Here is a 15,128-nt window from a genome sequence, read left to right as displayed (position 1 = left end):
ATTTTGGTGCTGTGTATATAAAAACAGGCTGCGCCTATACTAATTAATAATAAGTAAATTGGCCATGAGTGTCAACTGGATGTGATACTTTCATGCTCATGCTCTATCACGATATCACGTGATGCGTGCAAAATCCCATGAGACTATATGCTACATCGTCTCCTCAGACCATCAATGAGGACCATGCATGTTCGGCTGCAGGGACGCATCATTATCAGCATGCGAAAACTGTGTGCTTTCCTGGCTGCTGATGCCGTGTCCTTCCGGCCAGAGCTAAATGCCCCATATTCTCTTTAATATATGAGCTCATAGTACATTACATTACATTCAAAGAGCTATATAGGCCTTGAGTCATCATTTGTATATTTCAAGATCCTTTTTTTGTAATATTTATTTCCATTTTTTTTTAGCCACATTATTCAAAAAGGTACACTCGACTCAAGAATTTTGGGCAAAAAACTGGCGTTTGTTTTAGTTTGTACCCCTTTTCAGCACAAAAAGTTGCTTGTTAAGCAGAAAGTGTTAAGCAGAAGAATCTGGACCCGTTGGAGCGTATACCACGGCCGTAGTCCATTAACCGAACCAGTTCGCCTTGCAATTATCCTGCCCTCTGTAACCATGTCCACAGCACGTTGTTAAAATAAAGGACAAAGGTTTTTTTACTGGAAGACTTGTGTGTGGTGCTGTTATTTTTTTCCTGTTTGGATTTCCACTAATTGAGAGATGTTCACGCACAAAATCTTGCAAAAATGCAATGAAGAATCCATCTCCGAGTACATAGCAGCGCCCTCACATGGCCTTTATTCAGGTCTAGTAGAGGTGTCCAGAATAAAAGCTTCCGGCCATGTCAGATAATAAAATCGGTTCTCCTCCTGTGTGTATTTTTAGATTACTTTGTCAGAATGGCATTCCCTGAGACGCTTTCTGCCTCCCGCCCTGTCGCCATAGTGCAGATCTCGTTTTGCACCATTTGAGGCTGGTTGCTATCAATGCACTGCCAATTAGCTACAGCCTTTTATATGGGATGGAAAGGAAGTGCACCCCTAGCAACACGTTTGTTTGGGAACACACAGGTGCCAAAAAGGTTTGGCAGTCCCAACGCAAACTTTTCTTTCATTCTTCCTGCCATAGCCAGATAGTGTTGTTTTCTTTAGACATACACTGTGCATTTATATTAGTATTACGGTAATATTTGCATCAAATAGAAATCTGTCTTTTTATTTATTTTCATTTTACTTGCTTATATGTCATTTAAAGTCGAAATGTTTAATGGTGTAACCAAAAACGAGTTTCTCTTAGGGTACGTTCCATAATTTGCAATAAATCTCGTTGCGGAAATGGCATTGTGAATTCTGTTGCATTATAAATTCATATAGTCCAGAATTACAATTTTCATGAAGCTGCTTTTAAATGCTGCTGCTCTGATACATAGAGAAGTTTCCATAAACAATAGAGAATCCGCATTGAAAAATCTGCATGTTTGCCCTATGGGAAAGTACCCTTTAGTTAAATTTAATCTTTTCATTAATTTTTTTATTTTCCTTTTATAGCACAAAGGTTTTCGAGATGTACAAACTGTTGAGCCAGAGACAAGTTCATCAAAGTCTGAAATAAACCCACGCAAGCGCCCAAGGGAACATGATCAAGAATCCCAGCCTTAAATTCAGATCTCATTGACTAAGCAACATCTGGACTTCTGCAAACACTCTTTATAAACAAATGACTATTTTTGTATAACTCTATGAATTGCCTGGTTAGATTTTACTTGTGCACTTCACTTACTGAAGAATGAAAAGACCAAGATGTGTTTCCATATATGATCACCAGTTACTTAAAGAATGTAACATTATCTTAAAGTCACTACAAATTTGTCTAAAGTCGGATGAACCCACCGATCACCGGTGTGATCAGCTGACAATCTAATGTGTATGGGGGCTTCCTGACTCTTCCCCCATCAGATGTCGGCAAGACAGGGAGCTGGCCTATTGGATTGCCAGTGGGAATTGTTTTGGCCTCTGTGGTGATAAGCCTTTGACAGATGAGTCTGGGAGAAGCGTGATCAGACCCAGCCGACCATTTCTGTATAAGGGAGTCGGAGAAGATCCCTTTCAGTCAAGTGATTGTTTGGCTGACAGCTATCTAATGTGTATGGGGGGCCTTAAAGGAATCAATTAGCAGGTTTTTTCCTATTGCATCTGAGAACTGCATTATGTGGGGGCAGAGAACCTGATTCTAGCGATATAACACTTACTGGACTGCTTGGTGCAATTTTCATAAAATCCCTGTTTTCTCTGCTGTAGATGTAGCAGTGCTATGAATTTTGAGCTGTGTTAAACTCTGTTCATAGTCAATTGTGGGGGCAGGGTTAAACAGATTAGCTGGACTGGCTTGCATGTGATATCTAGTCCAGCAGTGATAACCTCCTATTAAAAAAACACCGATTGTGTTGAAAATACAGAAAGTGGCCGAGCAAGTGACACATCCCTGAAATCAGGGTGTTTGGCCATACATTGTGCTGCTCTCCGATTACATAGCAAATATCTGCTGGCAGATTCCCTTTAAAACTTTCAGTATCTTCATTGAAGATATTGCACAAGATTATAAGAGGTTTTTTTATCGCACATATAGCGACATTCTATTTCGTGACCTACGTTTGCTCTTCAGCTTCATTTAATTGAAGGATGGTGAGCAATAATACTATCCCCATGGAGAAAAAAAAACATCCTTTTTCTTCAAATAGGAAAGTTATGTCATCAATGTAAACCTTTTAATGGTAATAATGCTCAAAATTACTAATAATATGGATGTATGACTGTAAATTGTGCTAACAAATATTGTTCTTTTGGAGTAAATGTTTATTGCTAATTCTATTTCTGTGTTACACGTATTTCTAAAAATGATGTTAGAATTTTTTTTTTCGAAGCACAGATTTCGAGGGTAATAATCTAAGAACCATTTGTACATGGAAAATTCTGTTACTGTTACATATCCAGAATAAGGAAAGCACTGTGGCCATATATAAAATGAGGTGTTTGATCAAAATGAAGTTTTTTTCTTAAAAAAAAACCACACAAATAATAATAATAAAAAATAAAGTTCAACTTTGGTAAATACCTCCAATCCTGCCTGAGAAAGGGGAAAATGTTGACTTTTAAAATGTAGCTTTGTCTGTCATTTTTTTAAGCCCTGTGAAGAAAGATTTGAAACCAGCTCACCTATAGCTGCACTCGGCGTGCAGAAGCAAGGAAAAGCGCCTGGCTCATGTGCAGTCCATTAAAAAAAAAGTATTCCGTCTTCATAAAATCCAAAGGTTTATCATTGAATTTTTTAAAGTTGGTTACAAAAAAATGGGTCTACATAGTGACCTCAAGGCAACGCGTTTCAAACCCTCTCAGGTATCCTTTCTCAAAGGTTTTTTAACCGCACCTACATTTTGTACATTGTATGCATAGGGTTGTACGTAAGAATTATGCCATTTTATTTTCATTGGCATAAGGAAGCTTGAAACCTTCATCTATGTTCTTTATTTCTACGTAATTAGCTTTAACCCCTTCATGACCATGGGATCTTGTATTTTCATATTTTGCTCCCCTTCTTCCCAGAGCCGAAACTTTTTTTTATTATTTTTTTATTAACCCCTTAGTGACAGAGCCAAGCCAATTTTTACAATTCTGACCACTGTCACTTTATGAGGTTATAGCTCTGGAACGCTTCAACGGATCCCACTGATTCTGACACCATTTTTTCGTGACATATTGTAATTCATGTTAGTGGTAAAATTTATTTGATATAACTTTGCGTTTATTTATGAAAAAAAAAGAAGTTTGGTAAAAATTTTGAAAATTTAGCAATTTTCAAACTTTTAGTTTTTATACCCTTAACCCCTTTCTGACATCGGATGTACTATTCCGTCCATGTGAGCTGGGCCATTTTGACCATGGACGGAACAGTACGTCTGAGCGATCGGCCGCGATCATGGGGGGGGATGCGCGGCCGATTGCGCCGAGTGTCAGCTGATTCTGACAGTAGACACCCGGCACTAGGTGCCAGTGGCGGTCACAGACCGCTCCCGGCACTTTAACCCCCAAAATACTGCGATCGAACTCGAATCGCAGCGTTCCAGAAGCCGGCACATGGGCTGACAGCCCCTCTGCCTTTGGATCGGAGACCCCGTGGCGTGATGCAGGCTTCCGATCGTTGCCATGGTGACCCGATGTCATCATGACGACATTCGGGTCACCAGAGCTAGGAAACTTGGTGATCATGCGCAGTGCATGATCACCAAGTCTCTCTGTCAAAGCAGCGCTGACAGCTTCTATGGCTTGCCGATGCTGCTTCATCTGCAAACTATAGAAGTGATCAGCCTGCAAAAACTGATTGTCCCATAGTGGGACAAAGTAAAAAAGTTAGAAAAAAGTAAAAAAAAAAAAATTAAATAATTGTAAAAATATATTTAAAAAAAAAAAATCAAAAATAATAATAAAAAAATCAATATTTATTCTATCTGTAAATAAATATTTTAATAAAAAAAAATCTTAACAGTAAAAGTACACATATTTGGTATCGCCACGTACGCAACGACACAACCTATAAAACTGTTCCACCAGTTAACCCCTTTATTTATACAGTTATTAAGGTTGAAGGAAGACTTTAAGTCCATCTAGTTCAACCCATAGCCTACCCTAACATGCCCTAACATGTTCATCCAGAGGAAGGCAAAAAAAAAACCATGTGGCAAAGAGTAAGGGTATGTTTCCACTGTCAGGATGGCCGGCGGTATCGCTGCAGCGGCGAAGCCGCTCGTCGCTAAGCCCCGCCCCCTTTCTGGGACGCGATCATGCCGGATGTGTTAACTCTTCACATCCGGGATGATCGCTCTCTGCCATAGCACCCTGCGATATGCCTTGCGGGGACGCTGCGTCCCCGCAGGGTGTACGGACATGCTGCGATCTGAAAAGACGCGCAGCATGTCCGGAGTCGCAGGGCCGCCGCGTGCGGTTTTCCACGCATAGTGGAGACGGGATTTCATAAAATCCCCTCCACTATGCTGGAACATCTGGACGCTGCTTGTTTGACGCTGCAGCTCTGCGTCAAACAAGCAGCGTTTCCTGACCGTGGAAACATACCCTAAGTTCCACCTTGGGGAAAAAAATTCCTTCCCGACTCCACATACGGCAATCAGACTAGTTCCCTGGATCAACGCCCTATCAAGGAATCTAGTATATATACCCTGTAACATTATACTTTTCCAGAAAGGCATCCAGTCCCCTCTTAAATTGAAGTAATGAATCACTCATTACAGCATCATACGGCAGAGAGTTCCATAGTCTCACTGCTCTTACAGTAAAGAATCCGCGTCTGTTATTATGCTTTAGTGAACACCATAAAAAAAGCCAAGGCAAAAAACAATGCTTTATCATCATACCGCCAAACAAAAAGTGGAATAACACGCAATCAAAAATATGGATATAAATAACCATGCTACTGCTGAAAACGCTATCTTGTCCCGCAAAAAAACAAGCTGCCATTCAGCTCCATCAGCGAATAAATAAAAAAGTTATAGTTCTCAGAATAAAGTGATGCAAAAAAAATTATTTTTTCTATAAAATAGTTTTTATTGTATAAAAGCACCAAAACATAAAAAAGATATAAATGAGGTATCGCCGTCGTACTAATCCGAAGAATAAAACTGCTTTATCCATTTTACCAAACGTCGAACGATGTAAACGCCCCCCCAAAAGAAATTCATGAAATGCTGATTTTTGTTCATTCTGCCTCCCAAAAATCGAAATAGAAAGCGACCAAAAAATGTTATTTGCCCAAAAATGGTACCAATAAAAATGTCAACTCATCCTGCGAAAACGAGACCTCGCATGACTCTGTGCGCCAAAATATAGAAAAATTATAGCTCTCAAAATGTGGTGATGCAAAAACAATTTTTTTGCAATAAAAAGCGTCTTTTAGTTTGTGACAGCAGCCAACCATAAAAACCCGCTATAAGGCCTCTTTCACATGTCCTGATATTTCTGGTACTGGAGATGTCAATGTCTATATGTGTAATACTTGCGGCACACGTGTGGCATCTGTGTGCCGCATCAGTAACACACGGACGGGTACCAGGGAAGAATTTTCGCCAAATTTCTATTTTTTTCACAAATAATCGCAAGTCATATCAAATAAATGTTACCACTATCATGAAGTACCAATATGTCATGAAAAAACAATCTCAGAATCACCGGGATCCGTTGAAGCTTTCCAAAAATATTACCTCATAAAGGGACAATGGTCAGAATTGTAAAAATTGGCCCGAACATTAACATGCAAACCACCCTCGTTGGTAAAGGGGTTAAATCCTAGAGCTGGGTTACACAAAATAGTTAATAAGTAACATTTACCACATGTCAACTTTACATCAGCAAAATTTTGGAAGCATAATTTTTTTTTCTTAGGACGTTATAAGGATTAAAAGTTGACCAGCAATTTCTAATTTTTTCCAACAGAATTTACGAAACCATTTTCTTTAGAGACCACCTCACATTTGAAGCAAGTTTGGGGGATCAATATAACAGAAAATGTCCAAAAGTGACACCATTCTAAAAACTGCACTACTCAAGGTGCGCAAAACCATATTCAAGAAGTTATTAACCCTTCAGGTGCTTCACGAAAACTAAAGCAATGTGGAAGGAAAAAATGAACATTTTTACTTTTTTCGCAAAACTTTGGAACCAATTTTTTTTTTTTTTTTAAGGCCGGAGTCAGACACAACGTATAAAAAATCGGTCCGATTTTTTCTGCCGAGAATCTCACAAATGTTCTCCATATGGTGATCCATCTGTAATCCGTTTTCAATGGGAGGATGCGATTTTCTCGCATCTAAGGATCCTTATGAGATCTGTATGCCTTTACATTTCTCACTGCTTTTCCTCATTGAATTTAATGGCTCAATGGGCTGAAATGAGGAAAATGTGTGCGTATTTCTAGTCACACTGATGGTCCTTATGGTGTGCAATTTTTTTTCTCGCACCCATAGACTTGCATTGGCAAGACTCAGCCGATATACGCGTAAAATCGCAGCATACTGCGACTTCACTCGCATGCTGAATACGCCCAAGAAAAAAAACGGTGATCTGAGTTTCCCTATAGATTAACACTGGTCCGAGTGCTATGTGATTTTTTTTTAGTGCATAGCACTTGTCCGTATTCTACGGTAGTGTGACTCCGGCCTAACAAGGGTATCAGGAGAAAATTGACCACAAAATTTCTTGTGCAATTTCTCCTGAGTACACAAATACCCCGTATGTGGGGGAAAGCCACTGTTTGTGTGCATGGCAGGGCTCAGAAGGGAGGAAGCATCGTTTGACTTTTTGAACGCAAAATTGTCTGGAATCAATGGTGGGCGCCAAGTCGCGTTTGGAAATCCCACAATTTTAACTTCACTAATCTCAACCATAACCCTAGCTACAAACCTAACCCTAGCCCCAACCCTATCCCAACCCTTACCCTAATGGATAAATGGAAATAACTACATTTTTTAAATTTTATTATTTTTACCTAACTAAGGGGGGGGTTGATTTACTACTTTTTTATTTTGATCATTGTGATAGGGTCTATCACAGTGATCAAAATTAACCAGTAGGAAAAATGTCATATTGTTGCTGGGTGCCAGCCTGCAGATCTCAGCGGGCGCACTGCACATGCGCCCCCATTTTCTTCCCGGAAGAAGACACTGGCGACTGGGGGAAATGGACCGGGGATGCAGGATGGTCCAGGAACACCGGAGGTACCGAGGGGGGCTCGGGGACCTCATTTCTTTCTCCTCTAATGTGCTAGATCATATCAGAGGAGAGATAAATTAAATGGGAAATCATTTAATTTATCCGTTTGGTCCAAGGGATGATGATATCTTCGCGGAGGCCCGATTATTGCCTTGGTGACCCGATGTCATCATGACGATATCTGTCTCACAAAGCTCTAGGTTTTAGTTCAATCATGCGCAGTGCATGATCTAACTAACTTGTTTCAGTGCAGCACTGACAGAATCATAGGTTAGAATCAATGTTAGAGTTGGTAGGGACCTCCAGGTTTATTATGTCCAACCCCATGCTGAATGCAGGATTCACTAAACCATCTCAGACAGATGTCTGTCCAGCCTCTGTTTGAAGACTTCCGTTGAATGAGAACTCACCACCTCTCGTGGCAGTCTGTTCCACTCATTGATCACCCTCACTACCAAAAATTTTTTTTCTAATATATAATCTGTTTCTTCTCCCTTTCAGATTAATTCCATTGCTTCTTGTGTTTCCATGTGCAAATGAGAATAAAGATGATCCCTATACGCTGTGACATTCCTTCAGATATTTGCAGACAGCTATTAAGTCTCCTCTTAGCCTTCTTTTTTGCAAGCTAAACATTCCCAGATCCTTTAACTGTTTCTCATAGGACATTGTTTGCAGACTGGTCACCATCCTGGTAGCTCTTCTCTGAACTTCCTCCAGTGTTTCAATGTCTTCTTTAGGCTATGTGCACACGTTGCGGATTTCCTGCGGATCCGTAGCGTTTTTTACCGTGCAGAAACCCTGCAGATCCGCAAGTGATTTACAGTACAATGTAAATCAATGAAAAAAAAAATGCTGTGCAAATGATGCGGAAAATTCAGCGCGGAAACGCTGCGGATTAAAAGAAGTAGCATGTCACTTTTGTGCGGATCTGCAGCGTTTTAATACCTATTCCATTATAGAGATCCACAGAGGTAAAAACACATGAAATCCGTACAAAATCCGCAGTAAATCCACAGCAAAGCAGCACAAAATCCACATAAAAAACGCATCAGATCCGCACCTGCGTTTTCTGCCAAAAAATTCCAGAGGCTAATCCGCAACGTGTGCACATATCCTTAAAATGTGGTGCCCATAACTGAACACAGTATTCCAGATGAGACCTGACAAAGGAGGAGTAGAGGGGGATAATTCCTGTATTGCTATGATTTATAACTGCTATCAGTGTTGAAAGTCAAAGTCCCATAGTTGGACTAAGTAAAAAAAGTGTATAAAAAAAAGTAAAAAAAGTTTTAAAAAAAAGTGTAAAAATATTTAAGAAAAAGAATCACAAGATACGAATATATACAGTGGGGCAAAAAAGTATTTAGTCATTCAGCAATAGTGCAAGTTCCACCACTTAAAAAGATGAGAGGCGTCTGTAATTTACATCATAGGTAGACCTCAACTATGGGAGACAAACTGAGAAAAAAAAATCCAGAAAATCACATTGTCTGTTTTTTTATCATTTTATTTGCATATTATGGTGGAAAATAAGTATTTGGTCAGAAACAAAATTTCATCTCAATACTTTGTAATATATCCTTTGTTGGCAATGACAGAGGTCAAACGTTTTCTGTAAGTCTTCACAAGGTTGCCACACACTGTTGTTGGTATGTTGGCCCATTCCTCCATGCAGATCTCCTCTAGAGCAGTGATGTTTTTGGCTTTTCGCTTGGCAACACGGACTTTCAACTCCCTCCAAAGGTTTTCTATAGGGTTGAGATCTGGAGACTGGCTAGGCCACTCCAGGACCTTGAAATGCTTCTTACGAAGCCACTCCTTCGTTGCCCTGGCGGTGTGCTTTGGATCATTGTCATGTTGAAAGACCCAGCCACGTTTCATCTTCAATGCCCTTGCTGATGGAAGGAGGTTTGCGCTCAAAATCTCACGATACATGGCCCCATTCATTCTTTCATGTACCCGGATAAGTCGTCCTGGCCCCTTTGCAGAGAAACAGCCCCAAAGCATGATGTTTCCACCACCATGCTTTACAGTAGGTATGGTGTTTGATGGATGCAACTCAGTATTCTTTTTCCTCCAAACACGACAAGTTGTGTTTCTACCAAACAGTTCCAGTTTGGTTTCATCAGACCATAGGACATTCTCCCAAAACTCCTCTGGATCATCCAAATGCTCTCTAGCAAACTTCAGACGGGCCCGGACATGTACTGGCTTAAGCAGTGGGACACGTCTGGCACTGCAGGATCTGAGTCCATGGTGGCGTAGTGTGTTACTTATGGTAGGCCTTGTTACATTGGTCCCAGCTCTCTGCAGTTCATTCACTAGGTCCCCCCGCGTGGTTCTGGGATTTTTGCTCACCGTTCTTGTGATCATTCTGACCCCACGGGGTGGGATTTTGCGTGGAGCCCCAGATCGAGGGAGATTATCAGTGGTCTTGAATGTCTTCCATTTTCTAATTATTGCTCCCACTGTTGATTTCTTCACTCCAAGCTGGTTGGCTATTGCAGATTCAGTCTTCCCAGCCTGGTGCAGGGCTACAATTTTGTTTCTGGTGTCCTTTGACAGCTCTTTGGTCTTCACTATAGTGGAGTTTGGAGTCAGACTGTTTGAGGGTGTGCACAGGTGTCTTTTTATACTGATAACAAGTTTAAACAGGTGCCATTACTACAGGTAATGAGTGGAGGAAAGAGGAGACTCTTAAGAAGTTACAGGTCTGTGAGAGCCAGAAATCTTGATTGTTTGTTTCTGACCAAATACTTATTTTCCACCATAATATGCAAATAAAATGATAAAAAAACAGACAATGTGATTTTCTGGCTTTTTATTTCTCAGTTTGTCTCCCATAGTTGAGGTCTACCTATGATGTAAATTACAGACGCCTCTCATCTTTTTAAGTGGTGGAACTTGCACTATTGCTGAATGACTAAATACTTTTTTGCCCCACTGTATATATATATACACACACACACACTGCTCAAACAAGTAAAGGAAACACTTAAACAACAGAACTCCCAAGTAAATCAAACTTCTGTGAAATCAAACTGTCCACTTAGGAAACAACACTGTTTGACAATTTCACATGCTGTTGTGCAAATGGAATAGACAACAGATGGAAATTATTGGCAATTATCAAGACACACTCAATAAAGGAGTGGTTCTGCAGGTGGGGACCACAGACCACATCTCAGTACTAATGCTTTCTGGCTGATGTTGCACTCACTTTTGAATGTTGGTTTTGCTTTCACACTCGAGTTAGGATGAGACAGACTCTACAACCCACACAAGTGACTCAGGTAGTGCAGCTCATCCAGGATGGCACATCAATGCGAGCTGTGGCAAGAAGGTTTGCTGTGTGTCAGCGTAGGGTCCAGAGGCTGGAGGCGCTACCAGGAGACAGGCCAGTACACCAGGAGACAGAGGGGGCCATAGGAGGGCAACAACCCAGCAGCAGGACCACTAACTCAGCATTTGTGCAAGGAGGAATGGAGGAGCACTGCCAGAGCCCTGCAAAATGACCTCCAGCAGGCCACAAATGTGCAAGTGTCTGCACAAATGGTTAGAAACCAACTCCATGAGGATGGTCAGAGTGCCCGACGTCCACAGGTCGGGGTTGTGCTCACAGCCAAACACCGTGCAGGACGCTTGGCATTTGCCACAGAACACCAGGATTGGCAAATTCGCCACTGGCGCCCTGTGCTCTTCACAGATGAAAGCAGGTTCACACTGAGCACATGTGACAGACGTGACAGAGTCTGGAGACACAGTGGAGAGCGATAGGCTGTCTGCAACATCCTTCAGCATGACCGGTTTGGCAGTGGGTCAGTAATGGTGTGGGGTGGCATTTCTTTTGAGGGACGCACAGCCCTCCATGGGCTCGCCAGAGGTAGCCTGACTGCCATTAGGTACCGAGATGAGATCCTCAGACCCCTTGTGAGACCATATGCTGGTGCGGTTGGCCCTGGGTTCCTCCTAATGCAGGACAATACCAGACCTCATGTGGCTTGAGTGTGTCAGCAGTTTCTGCAAGATGAAGGCATTGAAGCCATGGACTGGCCCGCCCGTTCCCCAGACCTGAATCCGATTGAACACATCTGGGACATCTTGTCTCACATCATCCACCAACGTCATGTTGCACCACAGACTGTCCAGGAGTTGGCGGATGCTTTAGTCCAGGTCTGGGATGTGATCCATCAGGAGACCATCCGCCGCCTCATCAGGAGCATGCCCAGGCCTTGTAGGGAGGTCATACAGGCACATAGAGGACATACACACTACTGAGCATCACTTCCTTGTCTTGTGGCATTTCCACTGAAGTTAGATCAGCCTGTAAATTCATTTTCCACTTTGATTTTGAGCATCATTCCAACTCCAGACCTCCGTGGGATATTAGTTGTGATATATGTTGATAATTTATAGGTTTTATTGTTCTCAACACATTCCACTATGTAATGAATAAAGATTTACAACTCAAATATTTCAGTGATATCTAGGATGTGGGATTCTAGTGTTCCCTTTATTATTTTGAGCAGTGTATATATATATATATATATATATATATATATATATATATATATATATATATACACACACACACACAGAGTTGGCCATTTATATGGATACACCTAAATAAAATGTGAATGGTTGGTGATATCAACTTCCTGTTTGTGGCATATTAGTATATAGGAGGGGGAAACTTTTCAAGATGGGTGGTGACCATGGTGGCCATTTGGAAGTCGGCCATTTTAGATCCAACTTTATTTTTTCCAAGGGGAAGAGGGTCATGTGACACATCAAACTTATTGAGAATTTCACAGGAAAAACAATGGTGTGCTTGGTTTTAACATAACTTTATTCTTTCATGAGTTATTTACAAGTTTATTACCACTTATGAAATGTGTTGAAAGTGCTGCCCATTGTTTTGGATTGTCAATGGAACCCTCTTCCCCACTCTTGACACACTGATAGCAACACCGCAGAAGAAATGCTAGTCTAAGGTGGTGAGTCAGATTCCTTGTAGGAATGCTCGGACCTGACACCCATATTGTGGTGGTGCACCATCTCTTAGGGTTGGCAGAACGCACCGAGTATATATATAAGTAATAATAGGTGCGTTCGCAATCCGTTGTCCACCGTGCAGGAGAGTACCTGCTGCTAGAATTGGTGGCACTATATGGCGAAATAAGCAAACTCTGTTACTTCACAGAATCGCATAGATAGGAAAACGCTGTGCCCTGTTATCCTCACAGAGGATCACAGCTACCTAACTGAGCAGAGAGCAACCAGTGGTCATGCAGTCAGCAAAGCACACAAAACTCCTCACCGGAGGAGCCGGTATTCTAGGGGCTTATTTCAGCCGAGCCCTGAACTCAAACACAAAACTCCTCACTGGAGGTGCCGGTATTTTAGGGGCTTATTTCAGCCTACCCTGACCTCATGCAGACATGACCACGAAAGCAGCAAAGCTCATGACATAGGTTGATACTAGCGCATGGCTGTGCGGCCAGGGAACCTTTTATAGCTGCAGCAGACAAGGACCTTCCTAGTGGTCCAATAGGAACTGCAGCAGGACCTAAGCATGTGACCCCCGACCTCCAATGGGAGGTCGTCCCATGGGCATGCTCAGTATGGGAAAAGCAGAACTTAGTCCCAGAAAGAACTGCTTGCTGCTGAACATTGCAGGCTACAAAGGTAGAGCCTGGAAGAGCAGTAGTAACCAGTCATCCAATATCAGCCTGAGCCAGACGCTGGGACCGACGTCTCCGCTGAGCAGGCTCCACTGTGGCTGGAGGGGAATAAGAGACCACAGAAGGCATGGTTTGAGATTCCCCCTGTGCAGCGGCGGGAACTCAACACCTAACACCATCTTGCTGGAAAATCTCAGGGAACGTGCTATCTTCAGTGCATAAAGAGGGCAACACATCATCATGTAGCAATTTCAGATATCCAGTGGCATTGAGGTTTCCATTGATGAAGAATGGCCCACTATCCTTGTACCACATATACCACACCATACCATCAATTATGGGTGTCAGGTCCTAGCATTCCTACATGAACAGTTTCCTGGAAAGTGGATTGGTTGTCGTGGGCCAGGTGAATGGCCACCAAGGTCTCCCGATCTGACCCCCTTAGACTTTTATCTTTGGGGTCATCTGAAGGCAATTGTCTATGCTGTGAAGATACGAGATGTGCAGCATCTGAAACAATGGATACTGGAAGCCTGTGCTAGCATTTCTTCTGCAGTGTTGCTATCATTGTGTCAAGAGTGGGAGCAGAGGGTTGCATTGACAATCCAACACAATGGGCAGCACTTTGAACACATTTTATAAGTGGTCATAAACTTGTAAATAACTCCCGAAGGAATAAAGCTACATTAAAACCAAGCACACCATTGTTTTCCTTGTGAAATTCTCAATAACATTGATGTGTCACATGACCCTCTTCCCATTGAAAAAAATAAAGTTGGATCCAAAATGGCCGACTTCAAAATGGCCATCATCGTCACCTCCCATAGATAGATAAATAGTACTCATAAATAAAAACTTTTATGAAAAAGAAAGTATGCATATTTGGTATTGCAGCATTTGGAACAAACCGCCCTCTAAAAATGCCACATTAGTTTACCCCTTCAGTGAACACCGTAAAAAAAAATGAGGCAAAAAATTACGCTTTATCATCATACTGCCGAACAAAACCAATTCTTCACCTGCTGTTGATTTGTTCATTCTGCCTCCCAAAGGTGCTTACAACTGGGTTTCTGTGTAAATCTCTGAAATACGTGATTCAGACGGAACCCCCAGCAGAAAAGTTCATATAATGAGGCAGATGGAGACGCATGTCAATTTATCTTGCAGAGACGTGAGTCTCCGAAAGATAAATATCACCCATACAATGTATTAGACTCGGTGATTCCGCACGGTTCAGTGAACACATGCAGATTCATCTGCGTTCAAAAGCCGGCAGTGCTTTGGATGGAGCAGACATGTGCTGTGTTCAAAGCGCTGCCGACTACTGAGCGGGGGATGTAGACTTATTCTGCACAGAATTTGCAGAAGGTGGGTCTATTTAAATTTCAGACCTGTATTAGCATTGCTATTACAAATCAGTAGTACATATACTGTATATAATCTGCTAAAAATAGACTTTGTGTCTTGAGCAGTCAGCGATCCATATACATATACTATGTTAATATGAATCTGTTTTTCAATTTTCTGGTGACCCGATCATTGTTGGGAGATGTTTGCTGTTGGCATATCCTTAGAATAGCAGTTATTGGTATGGTAATAGCCTTTGCTTTTTCTTTTGAGAGAAAATACTGACAAAAAGGTTTTGGTTCTTTTTTGCAAAAGTACA

At 41.7% G+C, this 15,128-nt stretch overlaps 1 protein-coding gene across 3 annotated transcripts in view; it reads left to right on the top strand.

The window, feature by feature from the left end:
- RAD51C (RAD51 paralog C) overlaps positions 1–3,057 on the top strand; it is an 82,432-nt gene extending 79,375 nt beyond the window's left edge. For all 3 annotated transcript variants that reach the window (XM_077296345.1, XM_077296343.1, XM_077296344.1), the window contains one exon: positions 1,551–3,057. Coding sequence is in view for 2 of the 3 variants with exons in the window: in XM_077296343.1 (XP_077152458.1) it covers positions 1,551–1,661 (111 nt within the window). In the remaining variant the exon portion in view is untranslated. The remainder of the gene's footprint in view (positions 1–1,550) is intronic.
- The last annotated feature ends 12,071 nt before the right edge of the window (positions 3,058–15,128 follow it).

The sequence above is a fragment of the Ranitomeya variabilis genome, chromosome 3 (genome assembly GCF_051348905.1).
Source record: "Ranitomeya variabilis isolate aRanVar5 chromosome 3, aRanVar5.hap1, whole genome shotgun sequence".
Classification (NCBI taxonomy): domain Eukaryota; kingdom Metazoa; phylum Chordata; class Amphibia; order Anura; family Dendrobatidae; genus Ranitomeya; species Ranitomeya variabilis.
This window is presented reverse-complemented; position numbering and strand designations above follow the sequence as displayed.